This window comes from Podarcis filfolensis (genome assembly GCF_964270895.1).
Source record: "Podarcis filfolensis genome assembly, chromosome: 13".
Classification (NCBI taxonomy): domain Eukaryota; kingdom Metazoa; phylum Chordata; class Lepidosauria; order Squamata; family Lacertidae; genus Podarcis; species Podarcis filfolensis.
The window spans coordinates 32,986,092-33,009,514 of NC_139615.1; the positions used below are offsets into that span (position 1 = coordinate 32,986,092).

The following is a 23,423-nucleotide window of genomic DNA, read 5'->3' on the forward strand; positions in this document are numbered from 1 at the left end:
CCCTGCAGTTTGAAGCTGTCCAAACCTCACCAGGGAATGTTCCAGCCCTGAAAAATGTGCCCCCTTCCCCACTCAACAGAATATTAGTAATCTGCTCTGTGGCAAAGACCAGTTCAAGGACATATCCATATGTGTTGGGACAGTGATTTACTAGGAGAGCCACATGGTTGTTACAGAGGCCATGAAGTCTCAAGCTGGCTATATAGGCACACATAAATTATACAGAAAAGGAAAAGACTGTATTCTAAATGCATGGTGCATTTTGCCTATCGTTTCAAGAGATATGGGGATACCAACCAATCAAGTCAGAACTTTGTGGGTCTTAAGAACCTCTGCTTTTCAAATGATGAAAAACACCTCTTGCCTTGCCAAAAGGCTCTGCAACGAATTCAAATAACCCCATAGCAAAACTGGATTTGCTGCTATGGACTAAAAGCTATTTGCAACACAAGCAGCAGCAAAACTCACTCCATGACTTGTACAGCCAGAATGCTGAACAAGTCCTATTAGCTGGCCAGGCGCTGGTTACATCAAAACTTCCTGCATCAGAAAAGCTACTCTGCAAAACTTCCAGCATGCCTGCTGCCAACAAGACAGTAATGACAGTTCCACATCACACCCTCTAGAGTTGAGCCAATGAAACAACAGCCGACTAACTATAAAAAGGAAGGCGATTCTTCCCCTCACTACAAATTGCCTGTGTCTGCAGAAGAACGGCGGTGGTGTTTCACCATGGGACTTCTACTCAGCCGGATTCAGAGTGCTTTGCAGAGCTTCTATGGGACGGAGGCTCGGATTCTCCTGCTGGGCCTGGATGCAGCTGGCAAAACCACCCTCCTCTATAAGCTGAAGCTGAACGAAACCGTCACGACCATTCCCACCATCGGCTTCAATGTGGAAACGATTCAGCCCATCAACAACGTCTCTTTCACCATGTGGGATGTGGGTGGTCAAGACCGGATCAGAGTCCTGTGGAGGCATTACCATCCCAACTCAGATGGGCTGGTCTTCGTGGTGGACAGTGCAGATTGCACTCGCTTTGAGGAGGCCAAGTCCGAGTTGGAAGCCCTGCTGGAGACCAAGGACTTGCAAGATGTGCCCGTAGTGCTGCTGGCCAACAAGCAAGACTTGCCTGGAGCGTGGCCCCCACTAGAAGTGGCCGAAAAAATGGGGCTGAGGAAACTGCGAGGGCACCGGTGGCATGTGCAGGGCTGCTGTGCCGTGAACGGAGATGGAATCCCCGAGGCCATGTGGAAGCTGTCTGAGATGGTCAAGGTGTATCGCAAAGCCCAGGGTAAATAGTCAACTGGGGAGGCATATAAAGACCCCCATGTTGCATGGAGGACACAAGACACCCTGCTAATCAGTTGCTTCTTCTGCCTCAGATGCTCTGGAGATGCCTTCATCTGTGCAAGGTCTATATGGGACTCTGTACTGCTTATCCACTGCTGCCATGGGATTTGGGAGAAGGTGCACATGCCTTAGTGTGCTTCTTGGACACTGAACATGGTATACTATTGAACTATTCACAGGACTTTTGTGATCCACTGTCTGGACCGATACAAAGGCATTCTCTTAATTCAGAATGTTTCTTATGGGCCAACACTGCTGCTTTACCTTTTGTTCAACACATCATTAACCAAAACGAAAATTCCTGGACTTTAAAACTTGAATAATCAGCTGCACCACTATAATCTCTGGATCCTAGGTTATCTGAGTGCTGCTGTAATATAATGTTGATCATATTCCATTCTACTTCGCACTTGTGTATTGGAAAAGTCCTTCTTTTTCCTCTTAATTTGTACCTATAGCCCATCTGATTTTTCTCTTTTTTAATGACGTAGGATTGCATTTTGCCACTTCTGTTTTTTAAAAAATATTTTATTACTGTTATGTCAAACCATTTTAATTTAATTAAAAGAAATCTAGGTTTTTCTGAAAAAAAAGTAAAAAAATGAATATTTTTTAAAAAGACATATTAAAAGCTTTTTATTTATCACCAGAGTCTGACTTAAAACTTGGTCTTTAAAATACATCAGGGCTGCCAGCGGTTCAAGAAATGGGGTTCATAGACAGCATATTGGAAACCAGATTTGAGGTCTTTATGGCGAAAGCTGCTAATTCATGGGTTGTATCGGATGCTAGTTGGATTATGACTCAAGCTTAGTTATGTCTATTAACTTCCTTGGGTCTACTCAGAGAAGGACTAGTTTTGGATATAACCCGTAATCTCCATTTCGCTCTCAGATGCCACAAGTGTAATATAGCCATGCTATCTGCTCAACACATTTAGCTCCTTCAGTGTTTGTGTACATCTCCTTCTACTTGATACCCTCGTATGGTTTAGTTGTAATAATCTGGGCTGGCACAGAGCGAGGTGGCGGCTCCCATTCCCTTTCGTATTGTGCTCACACGGAAGAGACTTGATCTTTATTCTCACTGTAGTACATTGAGCTGTGCTCCATGGGGCAGTGGCGCTCTTTTTCTTTGTCACTGCTGTGTATATTGCTTTAAGCTGCCAAGCTGCTGCATATTTGAAAATCAATATATGATTCTTCTTTTTTTAAGGAGCAGATGCAGGGCATTTTGGGGAAAGGAGTGGCAGCAATGTATTAAGAGGACAGAGCTGTGCTTGGAGGGGCACTGGGAGACGTTTCCTCATTTGTACCATTTAAATAAGATTGAAAAGCCAAAGAGGTCATGGGCATACCAGGTAATATTGCAACACAAACAGCAGCAAAACTCACTCCATGACTTGTACAGCCAGAATGCTGAACAAGTCCTATTAGCCGACCAGGCGCTGGTTGCATCAAAACTTCCTGCATCAGAGAAGCTACTCTGCAAAACTTTCAGCATGCCTGCTGCCAACAAGACAGTAATGACAGTTCCACATCACACCCCCTAGAGTTGAGCCAATGAAACAACAGTTGACTAACTATAAAAAGGAAGGCGGTTCTTCCCCATGCGTCACATTGCCTGCGTCTGGAGAAGAACGGCGGTGGTGTTTCACCATGGGACTTTTACTCAGCCAGATTCAGAGTGCTTTGCAGAGCTTCTATGGGATGGAGGCTCGTATTCTCCTGCTGGGCCTGGATGCAGCTGGCAAAACCACCCTCCTCTATAAGCTGAAGCTGAACGAAACAGTCACGACCATTCCCACCATCGGCTTCAATGTGGAAAAGATACAGCATATCAACAACGTCTCTTTCATCATTTGGGAGGTGTCTGGGCAAGGCCTGATTAGAGGACTGTGGAGGCATCACCATCTCAACACAGATGGGCTGGTTTTCATGGTGGACAGTACAGATTGCACTCGCTTTGAGGAGGCCAAGTCCGAGTTGGAAGTCGTGCTGGAGGCTAAGGACTTGCAAGATGTGCCCATAGTGCTGCTGGCCAACAAGTAAGACTTGCCTGAAGCATGGCTCCCACTAGAAGTGGCTGAAAAAATGGGGGTGGGGAAACTGGGAGGGCACCGGTGGCATGTACAGGGCTGCTGTGCTGTGAACGGAGATGGAATCCCTGAGGCCATGTGGAAGCTGTCTGAGATGGTTAAGGTGCATCGCAAAGCCCAGGTCACAACCGCAGAGTAGGCCGCAACTGGACTTAACGGTCAGGGGTCCCTCTACCATTTTAAAAGACCCCCATGTTGCATGGAGGGCACAAGACATACTGCTAATCAGTTGCTTCTTCTGGCTGAGATAGCCTGGAGATGCCTTCATCTGCGCAAGGTCTATATGGGACTCTGTACTGCTTATCCACTGCTGCCATGGGATTTGGGAGAAGGTACACATGCCTTAGTGTGCTTCTTGGACACTGAACATGCCATACTATTGGACTATTCACTGGACTTTTGTGATCCATTGTCTGGACCGATAAAGGCATTCTCTTAATTCAGAATGTTTCTTATGGGCCAACATTGCTGCTTTTCCTTTTGTTCAACACATCATTAACCAAAACAAAAATTCCTGGACTTTAAAACTTGAATAATCAGCCCCAGCACTATAATCTCTGGTTGATAATTTTCCATTCTACTTCCGCACTTGGGTACTTGAAAAGCCCTTCATTTCCCTCTCATTTTATAGCTATAGCCCATCTGATTTCTCTCTTCTTTAATGACTTAGGATTGTATTTTGCCACTTCTGTTTTTTAAAAATGTTTTACTACTGTTATGTCAAACCATTTTAATTAAACCGAAAAGAAATCTATATTTTCTAAAAAATAATAATGAATAAATATTTTTAAAAAGACATATTATACTAATCTGGGCTGGCACAGAGTGAGGTGGTGGCTCCCATTCCCTATTGTATTGTCCTTACACGGAAGAAACTTGATCTTTATTCTCATTGTAGTACATTGACCTGTGCTCCATGGGGCAGTGGCACTGTTTTTCTTCGTCACTGCTGTGTTTATTGCTTTAAGTTGCCAAGCTGCTGTATATTTGAAAATCAATATACGCGTCTTCTTTTTTTAATGAGCAGATGCAGGGCATTTTGGGGGAAGGAGTGGCAGCAATGTATTAAGAGGACAGAGCTGTGCTTGGAGGGGCACTGGGAGATGTTGCCTCATTTGTACTATTTAAATAAGATTGAAGAGCCAGAGTGGTCATGGGCATACCTGTATATGGGACTGTTGGGAGGGAAGGAGGGCACCTTCTTGTCCTTCTCCACAGGCAGCAAAACATCTTGGGACAGCTTCTTGCAGAACAGATTGTACCTAAATCATACACTGGTATGAGTCTGAATACCAATTACCGGGAATCAATGGGGGTGGGAGAGGAAGAGTGTTGTTGCGCTCAGGTTGTTGTTGTTATTGTTCTTTAAATTTGTACACCGCCCTATACCCGCAAGTCTCAGGGTAGTTCACAGATTTTGTTTGTGGTCGTCACAGAATGTGGGACTAGATGGGCTTTTGGTCTGGATCCCATAGGGCTCTTCTTGTGATTGTTTGTGTTTTCTGTCTGTCTGTCTGTCTCTCTCTCTCTCCCCCCCCCCCATTACATATTCTAATCACTGGAATCAAAAGGAAAGAGCACAGGATGAAGTTCCCAGTTGGCTGCTTTGAAATATAAGATGAGACAAACTGAAGTCCACTTATTTAATATTACACTGCAGGAGGCCAACCAATACAACTTTACATTTTCAGCATTGAAGAGGTGTTAACATACCATGCTTTTAAAAAGCAATCATCAAAAGTAGTTGAAAGCAGAACGCTATTAAAACACAAAATGGATTTCCCTCAACAACATTAGAGGTCTATCAGTAATCAATACATAGTAGGCAATTAACCATGTTACAGCTTTTGGTCTTGCATAGGAGAACACATCAACATCAAAATTAAAAAGATTCTTTTGAACAAGTATTCTACATATGTGTTCAGCAGGAATATAAGTTGAAGGTGGCTTGTTTAAAAAAATCAGAGAATCCAAGTTTGCATCGAGCCTTGCAAATTCCCAAACAGCAATGAAATCGTGAAGATTCTCTTCTATTAAAAGGTGGGTTTTTGTTTTGTTTTTAACGCTGTCACTTTGATTCCTGAGTTACGATTTAGAGGCGGTAGATAAATAAGAGGATTAAAAAAGAAATTCTTAGAACAGAACCGTTTCAAGGCCCCGAGCCTTACATTCCATGGGCTAAAGAGACAGGAGGCTTTCAAAGCAGCCTGGAAAGTAGCCATTGCCTCACAGTCTGGCAAAACAACCCAAAGACAAGTGAATGTGGAAGAGACAAAATAGCCTACATATCACATATTCTGAATTAGGAGAGTTTCATCTCCTAATGTTTACCTGATGGCTGTTCTGGTGCCCACGGGTTCTTTATACCCGCTATAAGGACACGCACAGACTCCAGTCAGATTTGTTGGACAGGCTTAGAAGCAGGTGTGGCACTGGAGTCTTTGAGACTGCCCTCCTATTTACTTGGAAGTAAAGCTCACTGAAATCAGTGGGGCTCATTTCTGAGTAAATGTGTTTTTGACAGCAGTCGTGCCGCAAAATGTGAATGATTTAGGATTTAGTCCTAAACATAAAACGTATCACACAGAGCTTGCCACCACAGAATCCATTTGGCCTACTTCTATCCCAGTATTTTTTTCCCTCATGCCACCACTATTTTGAACAGAGTTTACCTCAGATGACCTGTGTAAGAGGCGCTGTTCTTAACTGCTCCCATTCATTTCAGTGGGGCTGCACAGAAAACAGCTTTCTGGTGGGTTCTGCCTATAGCGTAATGGTGAGCAATGGGAAAACACCACCCCACCCCCCCGCATCCAGCATGGTGAGTCTGATTCCGTTCAGAGATGCCAAGCTACCACTCTTTTCCCAGTTGCCTGCCTGGAAGTGAAAGATGCCTGGAGAAAGTAATCCTGTGGCTAACTAAACTTGCTGGCATGGTCACTTTGGGGAATGGCGTGGGGAGTTATGAAATTACGGCCCACCAGCCAACCCTCTTTCACTTCTCAAAATGCTTCCACTCCTTGGAAAGCTAGCTGTTGACCAGAGCAACAGCATCTGCAAAGTGGCTTTTTGATGGTGTGAGACATTTTGACTTAATTTTCACTTGTGCATCATGCTCCTGTTCAATCACAAAGGCATTTTGGACACTAGTATTTTAGTTGAAACCAAGTTTGAGCTCTCTGCTCCCCACCTCCAAATGCCACCATTCAGAAGCACTTTACCCAAGATGTGATGCAATAGTGGCGAGCACATAAACTTTCTTCTCTTCTTATCTTTGTCCAAAACAGCTTGAAGGCAGGTAAGGCTGCTACTACACTTGTGGGGTGTTTCACAATTATCTACTTCCTTTACCGAGAACAGGACACAAAGCAAGCAAAGGTGGAATTTCTATAGTTTAGACAGCTAGACAAACTATTGTTAATGAAACAAATCTCTTCTGCTGTAGGGGTTTCTGTCAATTGCAAACGTATAGGAAGAAAATCACCATTCATTTTAATAAAATGCTCATCCCTTTGAAATAACTTGTAACGAGCTTTAATCTGTTGAAAGATGTACTTAGTCAAGAAATATGTGTCCTTTTCCATAGCGGAAGCATAGTGCATTTAGCATTTAACAGGTGTGGATAACAGACGGAAGGAAATGCTGCAGTCCCAGCAACAAGTTTTCCCCTGGCATGGCAAGTCTAACAGCACAGAAATCCTTCTGTGCCAGTCTCTGTCATAACATTAAAAGGGGGGGGGAGTGGGGGTAAGATAAAGAGGCACTATCCCTTTGTAGCTTATGCAAGTAGACCAAAATTTAGTCTAAGCCGTGGCAGTAGACATGGTCGTCATACACTTGCTTGTTGGAGTTGTCAAAGCTCTCGTCGCAGTACGGACACTCCAGAAGGTGGCTGCGCACATGATCTGAATACTGCTGCTCCCCAATGTCATTAGGGAAGACTTCGTCGCACATGGGACATTTTCTCACGGAGACCTAAATGGAGGCGAGAATGAGAACGTGGAAGCATAATAATAATAATAATAATAATAATAATAATAATAATTTTTATTTATACCCTGCCCTCCCCAGCCAAGGCCAGGCTCAGGGCGGCTAATAAGCAATAATAAAAACAAGCTGAATGACCACAACTTAAAAACAAGATTAAAATACAACATTAAAATATTGAAACATTAAAATATTAAAATGCAGCCTCATCACAGGAGGAGAAAGAAAAAAAAAGGGGGGAGGGAATCAAATTGGCTCCAAGCCAAAGGCCAGTTGGAACAACTCTGTCTTACAGGCCCCGCGGAAAGAAATCAGATCCTGCAGGGCCCTGGTCTCATGAGGCAGAGCGTTCCACCAGGCCGGAGCCAGTGTTAAAAAGGCCCTGGCTCTGGTTGAAGCTAATCTAACTTCCTTAGGGCCCGGGACCACTAGGGTGTTGCTATTTATGGACCTTGAGGCTCTTCGTGGGGCATACCAGGAGAGGCGGATTATCTGCTGCAAAAATGCAACTGAGCACGGGTACCTGAGGCTGGCTAGGGCAGGGCAATGAGAGCAAGGGCGACAGAATTTAAGGGCCTGGAAGCACCACCTCATTTGCTGCCCCTCCTTCTTATGGGTATTTCCTGCCAAAGCAGCTTAACAGTGGACAGATATATATTTTTTTAACCTGGTAGGGTAGGGTGCGGGGGAAGTGAAAAAGTGCTAAGAATGAGAACCCATCTGCAATTGCTCTATTAGGGTTGTAAGGTCTCGGGCTCTTACTTAAGTTTCAGAAGTTTAGCTTCCCTCCTTAAGGTAAAGGTAAAGGGACCCCTGACCATTAGGTCCAGTCGTGGCCGACTCTGGGGTTGCAGCGCTCATCTCACTTTATTGGCCGAGAGAGCAGGCATACAGCTTCCGGGTCATGTGGCCAGCATGACTAAGCCGCTTCTGGCGAACCAGAGCAGCAAACGGAAATGCCGTTTACCTTCCCGCCAGAGCGGTACCCATTTATCTACTTGCACTTTGTGCTTTTGAATTGCTAGGTTGGTAGGAGCAGGGACCGAGCAACGGGAGCTCACACTGTCGCGGGGATTCAAACCGCCGACCTTCTGATCAGCAAGTCCTAGGCTCTGTGGTTTAACCCACAGCGCCACCCACGTCCCTTAGCCTCCCTCCTTAGGATCACCTAAAAAAGGAGTTAAAAGTGCGAGGAAGAGAAGCCAGTCCATTTCCCTGCAGATGACCCATCCCCAGCTTTCTCTGCCCTTCTCAAGCTTTCCAACACTTTCTTCCAGGTGGTACATCTCTATTATTCTAAAGACAGGGCGACACAGAGGTGGACGGGCGTCGGATATAATTTTGAAAATAGACAGGAGGGAAAAGTTATAGCTCTAAACTGTCGATCAAACAGAACTAGCAGCCTAAGAGCTTTTAAAGCAACCCCATGTCTGATTCCATGCTGTATGGCTTCCTCACTAAATTCTGAACCTTGGCTTAAGGCACCCTAAATACCATACTAAAGGGCATTAATGTGGTGTTTACTGTGTTATGTATGCATAACAGCAATCATCACATGTTCTTCCCCTTGTTTAATCCCTGCCTCCAATTCCTTCCCCTTCCTCTGTTGTCTCCCATTGTGTAATTTATAGACTTTAAGCTCTTTGGGGCAGGGACTTGTCCTCTTAAGATTCCTTGAACAAACGTCATGTATATGGATGGTGACACAGTAAGCAAAAATACTGGGGAACGAATGAAACAGAACAGAAAAAAAACCCCCCAGAATCTCATGAAACACACACACAAACTTACCAACTCTGTCTCAGGAATTGCTGGGTTTACTGCAAAACAGATGACACATCTTAGCCATAACAAGAAAATGCAATGCTCTTACATAAACTGATCTATCTAAAAGTTTGGCACTTTTATTTTGCTATTTATTTTATGTTTTTGAGACTTTTTTGATTAATTTGTTTTTGTGACTGTGTGGAACCCAGTTCAGCTATTGATTGATTGACTGCAGAAATGGATAAAAGCCCCCCATCCAAACAATGACTATTATCAGTGCAGGTAAGAATATTTTAATTTTTTTAATTTTTTATCATCTACAATACTGTCTTATTTATTTTATAGTACAGTACATTGATTATTGCTTTCATTTTATGGATCAATGGTCTCATTAGATAGTAAAATTGATGTTAAATTGCTGTTTTAGGTGTTGTTTTTAAAAGTGTGGAACAGATTAATCCGTTTTGCATTACTTTCTATGGGTAAGCGCGCCTTGGTTTTGGAACGCTTTGGTTTTGAAACAGACTTCCAGAACGGATTAAGTTCGGGAACCAAGGTACCACTGTATAGGGAAGGGTTCTGCTTGATCACTGAGGTTCATACTTTGCAAACAGAAGGTTCCATGCTCAATCCCCAGTTGACTCTGGGAAAAGCCTCCTGTCTGAGACCCTGGAGAGCTGTTGCCAGCCAGTGAAGGCAATACTGGACCAATGGTGTGACTCTGTATAAGGCAGCTTCCTATAAAGCTATTACAATCTGCTGCACAAAGTTTCCAGCACTGCAATACATGACTGCACGTGTAGGTCACATAACAAATGCACAGAAGATGGCAGTGTGTATCTCCTTGCAAACTTCATTTGGATGACAAATCTGTTGCACACAAGACCATCTGATGGAACAGAGGGCATTTCAGGCAAAGGGACTGTGCAGGACTCTGTGCCCATTCCCATTTCAACATATTCCAACTATTCCAGTATACTACTGTTTTCCTGCACCAAAGTTCACTGTGTGCTGTCCACATTGTTCCTTCCTACGCAGGCAAAAAAGCAGTATGGCAGTCTGATAAATATTAAACATGGTTATTAAGTGTCTAGAACAGACCCTAATCACTGTGTAAAGAACAAGCAGGCACAGTCCCTGCCCTTAGGAAAATAAGGGAAAGAAAAGGGTATTTGCAACAGGGGACAAGGTGCCAAGCCCAGGGGAGGTCAAAATCAAAATGCATTCAATAGAAAGGTATGTTTGTAGTTAACCAAAAACTTCTAACCCATGAAACAAGAGAGTTAGAAGTGCCTTATGTTTCAAATTTGAAGAAGCACACTGGGAGATCAGTTAGGGATTTCCCACATAATAACACACAGTTTTGTCCTGAGAGATGTTTGGAACAAGTACAGTGACAGATGGAAAAAGCCATATTTTAGAGGAAAACTACACAGAAATGAAAACTGTGGAGTTGAGGGAAGAGTTGCCTCTGAGGAGCAAAAGTTAAAAAGCAAAGATAGATAGATGAAAGAAAGAAAGAAAGAAAGAAAGAAAGAAAGAAAGAAAGAAAGAAAGAAAGAAATGCATTGTCCTTGGCTGAAGGACAGACTAATAGGATGAATTCAGAGAGATGGGTGGAGACAGAGAAATGTGTGCATGTCGATCAAGCTTTCCCAAACTTGGGTCTTCTGCTGTTTTTGGAATACAACTCCCATTATCCTTAGCTAGCAGGACCAGTGGTCAGGGATGATGGGAATTGTAGTCCAAAAACAGCTGGAGGCCCGAGTTCGGGAAACCCTATTGCAGATCATAACAGCACTAGAAGAGCCCAGCTGGATCAGACCAATGGCCCTTTTGGTCCAGCACCCTGTGCTCAAAGAGCCAACAAGATGCCTGTGGGAAACTCTCAAGTGGAGGAGGGCTCTCTCCTCCTGTGGTTCCCAGCTAGTGGTATTCAGAAGTATACAGCCTCTGACGGTAGAGGCAGAGCAGTTTGATCATATTTGAGATCAAGGAGAAAACAGCAGAAAAGCAGTTAGCAAATATAGTAAGAACTGATGGTGGGGGGGAGAGGATTGGAAGCACCAGCAGGGGGCAATGATAAAACTAGAGGGCAAGAAGACCAAAACAGATTAAACATACGCCTCTGAATGCAATGAAAAGAAGAAGCTCCTTTGTACCAAGTCAGATCATGGGTCCATTGAGATTAGTATTGTTTATACCGACCTCCAGAGTTTTCAGACTGGAGCCTCTCCCTGACCTACTGGAGATAGGTAAAGGTAAAGGGACTCCGACCGTTAGGTCCAGTCATGACCGACTCTGGGGTTGTGGCGCTCATCTCGCTTTATTGGCCAAGGGAGCCGGTGTACAGCTTCCGGGTCATGTGGCCAGCATGACTAAGCCGCTTCTGGCGAACCAGAGCAGCTCACAGAAACGCCGTTTACCTTCCCGCTGGAGCAGTACCTATTTATCTACTTGCACTTTGACGTGCTTTTGAACTGCTAGGTGGGCAGGAGCAGGGACTGAGCAACGGGAGCTCACCCCGTCGTGGGGATTCGAACCGCCAACCTTCTGATCGGCAAATCCTAGCCTCTGTGGTTTAACCCACAGCTCCACCCACGTCCCCAGGGATTAAATCTGGGGCTTTCTGCATGCTAACATCAAGAGGTAAATGCATGCTCCTTTGCCTCCAGTTGGACTCTTCTAAGTGGATTCTCTAATGCACTCACCATTATAGGGATTGCCATACACCAGGACTGAGTTTTCTGGTGACTGGGTTAGGACCCCAGGTGGATGATCCAGAATTTCAGGAAGGTGCACCATCAGTTCCTCATTCTCCCGCCTTAATCTCTGCAAAGAAACAAATGGTAGAATGAGAAGCCAGGATCACCTGGAGTTACGGTTTGCAAGCAGCTTGAAGCAGTTCAAGTCTGAAATACAGAAAGCCATGGCTAACAGTGGGGTCCAGATGTTCCTGGACTACAACTCCCATCAGTCCCAGCCAGCATCAGGACTGATAGGATTTGCAGTCCATCAGCATCTGAACATCCACAGGTTTTCTTCACGCTCGCACTAAAGGAAACCTGTTTCTTTCCTATTCCCCCTGCTTTTGTGTTATAATGCCAGACAATTCGTACCAATTCAGGGGAAGGGGATTGGCAAGAATACTTTTGAATGGACAATGCCATTTTTGGTGTTTCAGAAGAAGTGGGAGGCAGGAACCAGCCGTTAATCCAGTGGTAGTGTTCAGGGAGAAAGGAATACTCTTGGGCAGGGTGCAACAGCTTTGCTGTATTATTATCATCGCTAATTTACTGATGGCTTCTCTTGTCATTCAGGGTGCTTCAAAGCAGCTTCACAAATAAGGCCATGAAAAGTTACAAGCCCATATACTCTCTTTATTGCCCCACTTGCTCAGCCATACTTATATTTGTCCTTTGGAACACACAGACAGTTTCAAAGAACCAAGAGCATTCCAGTGTATGAAAGCTTCCTTGCTTTGGTTTGGTTGCCTGGAAGCATTGCTTGCTTGCTTTACATTTCCAGAGGGGTAAACCTGCTAGTCTCTTATAGCAAACACAGCAAAGAGACATAAAGTTGCCGGAACTACAGCATACGACATGTGATGGAGTGGACTGTAGCGCATGGAGGCTTATGCTATAATAAAATTGTTAAGTCTTTAAGGTGCTGCACATTTTGTTGTTGTTTTGATTTGCCAAAGGAAACCAGGTGAGCAGTTTCTTATAAGCTTGTCTTCATAAATCATTACAGTCATACCTCGGGTTGAAGTAGCTTCAGGTTGAGCGTTTTTGGGTTGCGCTCTGCGGCAACCCAGAAGTAACGGAGAGCGTTACTTCCGGGTTTCGCCGCTCGCGCATGCGCAGACGCACAAAATGATGTCATGCGCATGCGCGGAAGCAGCGAATCATGACCCGCGGGCTGCGTTCGCTTCAGGATGTGAACGGGGCTCCGGAACGGGTCCCGTTCGCATCCAGAGGTACCACTGTATTTATTATTACTAATGTTATTTATTCAATTTATATACTAAAAGGTAAAGGTACCCCTGCCCATCAGGGCCAGTCGTGTCCGACTCTAGGGTTGCGCGCTCATCTCGCTCAAGAGGCCGGGAGCCAGCGCTGTCCGAAGACACTTCCAGGTCACGTGGCCAGCATGACGAAGCTGCATCTGGCGAGCCAGCACCAGCGCCGCACATGGAAACGCCGTTTACCTTCCCGCTAGAAAGCGGTTCCTATTTATCTACTTGCACTTAGGGGTGCTTTTGAACTGCTAGGTAGGCAGGAGCTGGGACCGAACGACGGGAGCTCACCCTGCAGCAGGGATTCGAACCGCCGACCTTTCGATCGGCAGGTCCTAGGCTCTGTGGTTTAACCCACAGCGCCACCCGCGTCCCATATAATTTATATACTACCCTTTATCAAAAGATCCCAGGGCAGTGTGCAACATTAAGATCATACTTTACGGAGCATAATAATAAAAACATAATACAGAGCATAATAATAAAATAATCATAATAACAGTGCCCCCCCAACACACAGTGAACAGACCATAGATTATTCATGGCCAGAGACCTGGGTAAAGAGGAATGTTTTGCATGGCACCCAAAGACATATAAGGATGGTGCCAGGTGAGCCTTTCTGGGGAGAGCATTCCACAGACAGGGAGCCACCACGGAAAAGGACCGTTCTTGTGTTGCTACCCTACAAACCTCTTGGGGAGAGGGGACATAGAGAAGGGCCTCAGATGACAAGCGTGGGGTCTGGATCTGTTTGTATGAAGAGAGGCAGCCCTTAAGGTATTGAAGTCCCGAGCTGTGTAAAGCTTTAAAGGTCAACACTAGCACTTTGAACTGGGCCCAGAAACTAATTGGCAGCCAGTGCTGTTAGGTATTTGCTTTCCCAGTGGCCTGGTACAAGGATTGCCAGTTCTAGATAAGAACCACCTTGCTGGTTCAGACTTGAAGGTTCATCTGTTCCAGTAGCCTGTTTCAGACAGCGACCAACCAGATGCATCTGGGGTGCACATAAGCAGGGCTTGAAGGCAATAGCCCTCCTGGCTGTTAACCCGATGCTGTGGGACTACAGCTCCTTCCCATTGTCCATCGTGGCTGGGGCTGATGAGAGTCCAGCAACAAGTGGCTATCCCTGACTTTAAAAAAAGCACATTTCTTTTCAGAGCGCTGGAGCGTTTATGCATTCCTTCTCCAACCCCTGCCTAACTTGTACCTTGTTCTCCTTTTCTATTTCATTCATTTCCTTCTGCAGGGTCTGATGTGAAAGAACTTCCTCTTCCAGTTTCTTCTCCAAATTTTGCTGGGGGAGAAAAATTATTTGTATTTGGACAATGTCGCCTATCATTCTCACACCACACCTCCCTGGAGGAGCTCAGGTTTCCCCACCCACCCCTTAACTAACCCCCAATTTTATTGTTAAAACCACCCTATGAGCTAGGTTAGGCTGAGAGATGGTGAATAGCCCAAGCTCACCCCTCAGTTTCATAGCTGACGGGAAATTTAAACCTGGTTCTAATCAGTATAAGTCCAAAACTCTAACCACTATAAAGGTAAAGGGACCCCTGACCATTAGGTCCAGTCGTGACCGACTCTGGGGTTGCGGCACTCATCTCGCTTTACTGGCCCAGGGAGCCGGCGTACAGCTTCCGGGTCATGTGGCCAGCATGACTAAGCCGCTTCTGGCGAACCAGAGCAGCGCACGGAAACGCCGTTTACCTTCCTGCCGGAGCGGTACCTATTTATCTACTTGCACTTTAACGTGCTTTCGAAGTGCTAGGTTGCCAGGAGCAGGGACCGAGCAACGGGAGCTCACCCTGTCGCGGGGATTCGAACCGCCAACCTTCTGATCGGCAAGTCCTAGGCTCTGTGGTTTAACCTACAGCGCCACCCATGTCCCACTATACCAAGGTTGGAAACCCTTTTTCATAGCTCAAGGGCCACATCCCCTTCTGGGGAACCTTCCAAGGGCCACATGCCAGGGGCAAAAGTTGCCAGACTGACACATACAATGTACAGTAGACTAATTTGCGCACACAGTCACAACTGGCCCTCACTCTATCCTCCATCCAGGCAAGCCAAAGGCATCTTCAACAGTTCAAGGACACATCCCAGTCAGGCAAAAACACTCAAGGAGGGATGGTGGGGTGTGTGTGTCTTGGGAAGGGGATGTGACCTGGAAAAAGTGTCCCTGAGGGCCAGATAAAGGCCTGGAAAGCTGTATTTGGCCCCCAGATCTCAGGTTCTGCACCTCTGGAATACACTGAAAAATAAATCTCACGGAAGAGTAGCAACCTGCATGAAGAATGTCCAGATTAATATTGCAATCCTCTACTCATTTTCCACACTGAATTCAACAAGCCTTGCTTCGGGGTAGGACCTGCACATCATTGCGCTGTATGCTATCTCTGTTTAAGTCTAAATCTATTGGCAGGAGGCCCGGCAGCACAGAAGCTACCTGCTGGTTTTAAAGTCTGAACTTCAGAGAGCAAACCACTTCCTGCATGCTCTAAATAGTCCACCTCAAAGTGAGCTGCTTCCTGCTCAAGAAGTCTGAAACTCTCTCAAGACCTTTAAACATTTGCTTTGGCGGATAAAACTGTGCAGATCCCCTATGTCTGTGTTCTTTCTTTTACCATCTCCTAAACCACTGTAACAATGAAGAGGGGGGAGGGAACCTTACCTGTCTAAGCAAGGTGGCATTTAATTGATAATTCTCCTCCTTCAGCTGCTCCAGGTGCCTTGCCTTGTCTTGAACTGCCCCTTGCAGGTCTTCCACTTTGTTCTGTTGACTCTGCACTTGGGACTGAGATGAAAGTAGAGGCACACATGACTCCCCAAACGCAGATGATGGCAGGTATGCTGGGCTATCAGGCTTAAACTTAGCCCCATCAAGTTTTGTTAAGATTTCTAGCTTGATATTGTAGGTGAGTTAGGTCTGCTTGTGGCTGTCAACATCTCCAGCAGTCATCTGTCATGTGCGTGTGTGTGTTTTGCCCCTGGGCTTAAGGCATATTGCTGTCCAGTAGCTCATAAGGAGTATTTTCTGTTGAATTAACCTCAGTCTAATGTCGTGGGGGGACGCAGGTGGTGCTGTGGGTTAAACCACAGAGCCTAGGACTTGCTGATCAGAAGGTCGGCGGTTCGAATCCCTGCGATGGGGTGAGCTCCCATTGCTCAGTCCCTGCTCCTGCCAACCTAGCAGTTCGAAAGCACATCAAAGTGCAAGTAGATAAATAGGTACCGCTCCCACAGGAAGGTAGAACGGCGTTTCCGTGCGCTGCTTTGGTTCGCCAGAAGCGGCTTAGTCATGCTGGCCACATGACCCGGAAGCTGTACACCGGCTCCCTCGGCCAATAAAGCGAGATGAGTGCCACAACCCCAGAGTCGGTCACGACTGGACCTAATGGTCAGGGGCCCCTTTACCTTTACCTAATTTCGTAGGAGGCAGGTGTAATATTATGTACAGCTCTTCCCCATTGTGTAGATGTTAGGTGTGCTTCTAATTCTTTGCCCCACTTATATCTTATTGGGTTCTAGATCTAACTGCTTAGCATACGACATTCTAATGTTCACAGGCACTCCTTGCATTTTCCTGAGAATAAGGAACTTGCCATTTGAAAGTTTGTCTGCTGCGCTCAGGGCCAATTCCCATCAACCCAAGCCAGCATGGCCAATGGTTAGGGGTGATGCAAGCTGTAGCCCAACAACATCTGAAGGGCCAGAGGTAATCCCACCCTCTAATCCAGGCTTTCTCAACCTCAACCCTCCAGATTTTTTTGGCCTACAACTACCATGATCCCTATGTAGCAGGACCAGTGGTCAGGGATGATGGGAATTGTAGTCTCAAGACATCTTGGAGGGCCAAGGTTGAGGAAGCCTGCTCTTATCTGAACAAAAACATGGCCTCAGTGTACGAATGAGATCAATTATAAATACTTGAATGTATCTGGCCATCTGCTTTTAAAGAACCATTTCATTTCCTGTTTTCCAAAGGACAAATGGGTTTTTAAGAAACCTTCTCAACTACCTATGTTCCCTTCCTACACTCTCCAGCAGCTCATAAATGCCAAGGAAAACATGCAGGAGTTTCTTACCTGAAGTTGATCCACACAATTCAGGGTGTTTCTTAGCTTCTTTTCCAGCTGCTCCTTTTCAGCCAACACCTTTTTGTTCTCTTCTTTGGTTCTGTTTGGGGACAGATGTAGTGGATGAATTCTTGCAGTCGCATTCCCAGGCCCCCCTGCCTTCCTGCCACAAGATACATCACCTTGGTGCCTGCTAAATGCCAGCCCACACCTGCGCTCTCAGAATCACCAAAAGGCTCAGTTTGTCCCTCTGCAGGTTCAAAGCTTTCAAGACCCTGCAGAGGAGTCAGTGTCCCTGCTTTGTGACTCATACTTGGCGTTACAAGAGAGGTTGCACAGCCTGAATTTTGGCTACCCTCCTGCTACTCTCCTTACACGGAAACATGAGATTCTGTGGAGTCTGAATGGCTTCCAGTTGCTTGTTTTGCTGTGTCAACCAAAGGAACATCAAGCACAGGGATGATAATTCTAATTCTAAATCATCCCCTCTCTATCCAGCATCCAGGCCTTGGGTGCCATTGCTTCCCTAGCCAAAACAGCCTCTGCAAGAGAGAGGTTTGTGGAGAATCTCAAGCTTTGCAGAAGTACTAAAATATATACTGGTGAGGGAGAATAAAAACCTGAGGGAGGAGGTAAACTACACAGTCCAATGAGGTTTGAGCATGCTCAGCAGACACAGTGTGTGAACTGTTGGGCAGGGCGGGTGGGGAAATGGTATGTCTGCTATCCTGAACATCAGCATTCCACAATGAAATATTGTTACAGGTCCCACTTGTTAAGAGCTCTAGACTTTCCTCAAACCTCATTCTCCTCCCCTCATTCACCATCTGGCTTAACTTCTTAGTCCCCATACATTGTTGTAACTAAGCCTAAGTATGCATCTTACTATATAATAAAATGTTAAGACTGTTGACCACCAATAGGCAGCTATGGCAACTCTAGCACAACTAGATAATGATGATTATGATGATAATATGCTACCCATCTGGCTGGGCTGCCCCAGCCACTCTGGGCAGCTCCCAACAAAATGTTAAAAACACAATAAAACATCAACTATTAAAACATCATCCGTAAAACATCAAGCCCTGCTTACTCCCAAGTCCATACCTCCACTCTGTCACACTGAACTTAGGGCTCTCCATAAAGGCAGGGACTCCATAAAATGCAATGAATCTTGATGGTGTTATGCAGACAAACAAATCAGTAATGAAATTACTGGCAGTTGGTTTGCTAATGTTAAGGAACAACTGGGGCCAGGAAAGAAAACTCTTTTGGATTTTGGAACTGCAAGACTATTGCCATTTAAGCCAACAAACTACAGAAGAAGAAAAAGTGCACTCACTGGAACAGTTCTTCGTCGGTGGAGCTGTTCTGTGTTTCCAGAGCTGCAAACTTCTGTTTGAGAATATTCACTTCTACCTCGAGATTCTCCTTGCTGCTCCTTAAAGTATCCAAGTTCCTCTGCAGATCCTGAAGAGTCAGAGACAGGAAGGTAAAACTGGAGAATCGGAATCACCCATTTGCTCTCAAGTGTCATAGGAAAACCAAATGTACTTAGCATTTACAAAGATGCAAATATACAATTCAAAACTTAAAGCTCATCTCCTCAAGATTCAAATGCTGCCTGCCGCCCCCATTGATGATTACCTTCTACTCAACCGGCCTCTATATTTTTACCTCCTTTTCCTTTTGCAGTTTGATACTGTTTTCTGTAACTGCCGCCAACTCCGTCTGAGCAGAGGCCATCTGTAAAGCCTGCAGGTCCTGAGCTCTCTGGAGCTCCATGGTCCCAGTCTGCAACAAATGGACTTTATCTTCAAGCTCCTTTGCTTTTTCCTGGACACACAAACACAGGGTGGGGAGGTGAGAACAGCGACTGTAAAATCGAAAGCTGGAGTTTAAATATTTATATGGGTACAACTGCAGCTTGAAGGATTCCTTGAACCAAGGAATGAAGAAAGCTCCTGCTTTTTCCGAAAACACTTGGGACCGAGCTACACCTGACGTTAACTTCATCTTTGCAACTAACCATGCATTATTATTATTTTATAAAAAGGAAAATTGCATCATCTGGTGGGTGGTGGTGGTGGAAAGAAGTGATTATAAGCGAGATAAAGAGCAGGCATGTGGGGGGGAATTTAACCGTCTCCCCCTTCGCTGCTATGACAAGGAAAATCTCTCATCTGAATCTACTATCTACATGGGATATCTGTGTGGCAACAGAGGTTTTCCTCTGAAGCATATACCTGTTACAGAGGAGAAAAGGGTTACATTCTCCCTCCATGCCTGCTCTGATCCCACTAGTTGCCACTGCACCAAGATGATGCAATTTGCAACTCTAAAAAACTTGCAGGACTAGATGCAAAGAAGAAATTAGCTTCATGTGTTGATTGCACCTTCTTCTTCCCCATCCTCATGTGCGTCAACATGTGCAAACGCCTTTGCTTTCTCACCAGCTTCTTGTAAGTTCTGCATCTTTTGGGTTGTATCCTGCTAAGTCATATTCAAAGAAGACCTACTGAAATCAGTGAAATTCGATTTGAGGGGCCATAGGTCCTCCATCTTCAGTCTACACTGACCGGCTGTGGTTTTGCAGGTTTCTCAGGCAGGAATATTTCCTAGTCTAGGGACTGAACCTGAGACCTTTTACGTGCAAAACATTTTGTCCTTTCCACTCAGTCCTTGCCAAAATTACTTCTGATGCACTAAGCAATCAGGATTAACCATACACATTTATCAAAATATATTCCTACTTTGGAGTGTGGGAAGAGCTTCAACTGGAGTAGTAGCCTTACGATGCACTGAAAAACCCATACAGGGGAGAAACCATATAAATGCATGGAATGGGGAAAGAGCTTTAGCTGGAGTAGCAAACTTAGGGTTTAATCACACTTACGTTTTGCCCTGCTCTTTCCAGGAACAGGCTGGTACTTTAAAGCTCTGTGTCTGAGTGCTCTTTTTTTTGTGTGCCCGTGAAAACCCACTCTTTAAAGCTAAAATGCAACCAACGGCAGTTCGGGGTTTCTATGGATTGCAGTTTGCTCCAATTCTGCTTTAAAGAGTGGGTTTACGAGGGGAAAGCTCCAGGGCAAAAAGAAGAGCATGCAACACAGAGCTTTAAAGTGTGCCTGGAAAGTGTGGAGGAAAGGTAAGAGTGGATAAGTCCTTACTTTACATTGCAAAAACGCACACACGGGAGAAGCCATTAAAATGCATGCGGTGTGGGAAAAGCTTTAAGGAGAAAAGCAGCCTCAGCTTACATCTACAAATACGCACGGCAGCACAAACCATTTAAACGCATGCTGTGTGGAAAGAACTTCAGTATTAGCCTTACTTTGCAACTTCATACTAGACCACTGGTGGAACTTAGGTGGGCTGATGCAAATTTATTTACTTATTAAATTTATATAACTCCCTTCATCAAAAGATCTCAGGGCGGTTCACAGAACACTTAGCAATGCATCATTTAGTATTTACTTTTAACTACTGATTTTATGCATTGTGCTTTTTTAAAAAAGTTGTTTTTAAATCTTGCCTTTCAGCGACCATTTTAATGTATATTTTATGCTCTTTGTAAACCACTTAAGAGGTTTTATTTACCATTCAGTGGTATACAAATGTTGTTAAAATAAATCTGCAAGTCCTTTATCGCTGCAGCAGTTTCTGCAGAGACTGACTTGCACTTATAAACATAATTCTATGGGAAGGAAGTCTGTATAGAGTTATTTGATCCATGCAAAGACCCCAGGCTCAGGGACTGAGTGTGGCCCTCCAGAACACTCCATCTGGCCCTTGAAATTCTCCCCAGGCCACACCCCTCTCTTGCCCTGCTTCACAGCCTCCTTGCCTGGCTGGAATGTGTCCTTGAACTCTGAAAATGGTGTCTTACTTACTGAATGGAAGAAAGGGAAAGGAAAGCAGCCCAGGGGTCAAACATAAAATTTATATTAATTGTCCCGCCTACCAATGGCACCCATGCCCTAGTCTATTTGTGTGTGTGTGTGTCCTACCTCTGCTGCCTTGAGTTTCTCCTGCAGGTCCTCATTCTGGTTCCAAAGGCTTTTAAGGTTTTCCTTCAGTGTCTGGTTTTCCTGAAGCAAAGTTGTGTTTTGCTGCTCGATCTCCTCCACTTCTCCCTGGAAGAGCAAAAGGGAAAAAAGAATGCAGGGTTTTTTTTAGCAAGGTGTTCTGGGAAGAAGAAGAAGAAGAAGAAGAAGAAGAAGAAGAAGGAAGGAAGAAGAGAGACCGGAATCCATCTTGGGCAGGCTGGCTGAAGGCTGGCTGCACTGCTGTGGGAGACAAGTCGCTCTTGAAATAACCATGCTGTAAGATCTGGACTCCCTCCATGCAGACTGAAGGTGTAAATAGGCGAATAAACCATATTTCTTAAAGCTACAACAGTCTCCGCCATGTCTCAATTCTCCAAAGGAACACAGACGCTGGGTGAGGGCCTGGAACCCCCGGGGCTCTTGCTATTGCTCAGCAGAGAGTGGGGGTGGCACCCAACTTTTGTAACATTGCTCATCAACAAGCAGCACTTGGGCATCCTGGTCGCAGCTTTCCCCACTATTGTGCGCAAATGTCATGCAAAAGCCGTATTTTCTTTGCGTCTTTTGTTGGGGATGCGTATGTAGCCACCCATACCCAACTCTGCGACTAAAATATCAGCACAGCAAAGGCAAGTGGACCATAGCCAGGTTTAATTTCTTTCTCCCTTTTTGTTTTTTAAGGAGGTCGACAGATGAAGCGGCACATGCCTCCGGACATCAGTCTCGGGAAAGTCAGCGTGTGACATAAGGAGGACTGAAAAAGGACCCTCCTGAGATCACAGCTGCTCACGGTGTCAAATGCTTTGATTAAGTCAAGACACTTGACACTGTGAGCAGATGTGCTCTCTGGGGGCTCCCTTCTTAAAACTTGGCCGACTTGGAAGAGGATGTGTCAGCAGAATTTGATCTTCTCCACAATCTGAAACGTTGGGAAGCTTTGTTGCTTTTGACTCTACCCCTTCAGCCCAAAGGAGTTTTTTTTGGGGGGGGGCTGTGTACACACCATACATTCAAAGCACATAGCTTTCCCCTCAAGGATCCTGAGAACTGTAGTTTGTTAAGGGTGCTAGGAATTGTAGTTCTTTGGAAGGGGGAACTGGAGCAACCCAGGATTCTTTGCGGGCCACGGAATGCTTTCAATGTATGATGCGTACGCTGCCTTGGCTTCTTAAATGCCTCCGTATTTCCCCATTCTGGCAGGGAAACCCCCTACTTGAAAAAGCACCTCTCTTGCAGCACCATCTCTGCCTGTTCCTCCCAATCCCTCTTCTTCCACGAAGGTGAAGAAGTAAAGGGACCCCTGACCATTAGGTCCAGTCGCAGACGACTCTGGGGTTGCGACGCTCATCTCGCTTTACTGGCCGAGGGAGCCGGCGTACAGCTTCTGGGTCATGTGGCCAGCATGACTAAGTCGCTTCTGGCGAAACCAGAGCAGCACACGGAAACGCCGTTTACCTTCCCGTCAGAGTATTTATCTACTTGCACTTTGATGTGCTTTCGAACTGCTAGGTTGACAGGAGCAGGGACCGAGCAACGGGAGCTCACCCCGTGGCGGGGATTCGAATGCCAACCTTCCGATCAGCAAGCCCTAGGCTCAGTGGTTTAGACTACAGCGCCACCCACACCCCTTTCTTCCACAAAATGTTTACCTTAATCCAGGTGTGCCCAAACTTTTTTCAAAGAGGGCTAGATTTGATGAAGTGAACGTGCGTGAGGGCCGACCAAAGTTGTTTTTAGGATTGAAGTTATTGACCTTTCTTTGGGATTTTACCCCGGGAAGGAGCTGCCTGTGGGGGCCGTATTAAACCAACCAGCGGGCCGGATTAGGCCCCCAAAACAGACTTTGGACATACCTGCCTTAATCCCTTGGTGCCTTATCCAAAACAAAGCCTAGTTACACAATAGCCACATTTGTGCCTAATCAAACCCCCTCTCCCCATTTGTCCTCTTCAAAGACTGTAAGCTCTTTGGGGCAGGGCCCTTTTTTTGCTCATGTGTATTTTTCAAGGGCCCCCTATACTGGTGGCCTTGCGTCTCAAGTACAGAGGAAAAAAGAAGAATTGCAGGAGAGT

At 45.5% G+C, this 23,423-nt stretch overlaps 2 protein-coding genes and 1 pseudogene across 7 annotated transcripts in view; 2 read left to right on the top strand and 1 right to left on the bottom strand.

Annotated features, from left to right (window-relative positions):
• Window positions 1-681: 681 nt before the first annotated feature.
• LOC310748357 (uncharacterized protein) lies at window positions 682-1,895 on the top strand. The gene has a single exon (XM_083584080.1). It carries the CDS (start codon window positions 733-735, stop codon window positions 1,300-1,302), a length of 570 nt encoding a protein of 189 aa, XP_083440206.1. The 5' UTR covers window positions 682-732; the 3' UTR covers window positions 1,303-1,895.
• A 905-nt stretch (window positions 1,896-2,800) lies between these two features.
• LOC310747527 (ADP-ribosylation factor 6-like) lies at window positions 2,801-4,205 on the top strand (annotated as a pseudogene). The gene has a single exon. The product of its transcript is annotated as an ADP-ribosylation factor 6-like (transcript).
• Window positions 4,206-5,080: 875 nt separating this feature from the next.
• CALCOCO2 (calcium binding and coiled-coil domain 2) overlaps window positions 5,081-23,423 on the bottom strand; it is a 44,048-nt gene continuing 25,705 nt past the window's right edge. For all 5 annotated transcript variants that reach the window (XM_083582942.1, XM_083582941.1, XM_083582945.1 and 2 more), the window contains 9 exons: window positions 21,313-21,438; window positions 18,980-19,138; window positions 18,645-18,772; window positions 17,312-17,402; window positions 15,898-16,020; window positions 14,431-14,517; window positions 11,917-12,037; window positions 9,230-9,258; window positions 5,081-7,426 (listed from right to left, as the gene is read on the bottom strand). In XM_083582942.1, coding sequence (XP_083439068.1) covers window positions 7,250-7,426; window positions 9,230-9,258; window positions 11,917-12,037; window positions 14,431-14,517; window positions 15,898-16,020; window positions 17,312-17,402; window positions 18,645-18,772; window positions 18,980-19,138; window positions 21,313-21,438 — 1,041 coding nt within the window. In that variant the 3' untranslated portion in view covers window positions 5,081-7,249. The remainder of the gene's footprint in view (window positions 7,427-9,229; window positions 9,259-11,916; window positions 12,038-14,430; window positions 14,518-15,897; window positions 16,021-17,311; window positions 17,403-18,644; window positions 18,773-18,979; window positions 19,139-21,312; window positions 21,439-23,423) is intronic.

Coding starts and splice junctions, on each gene's coding strand:
- LOC310748357 (XM_083584080.1), top strand. CDS start 733: ATGGGACTTCTACTCAGCCGGATTCAGAGTGCTTTGCAGAGCTTCTAT.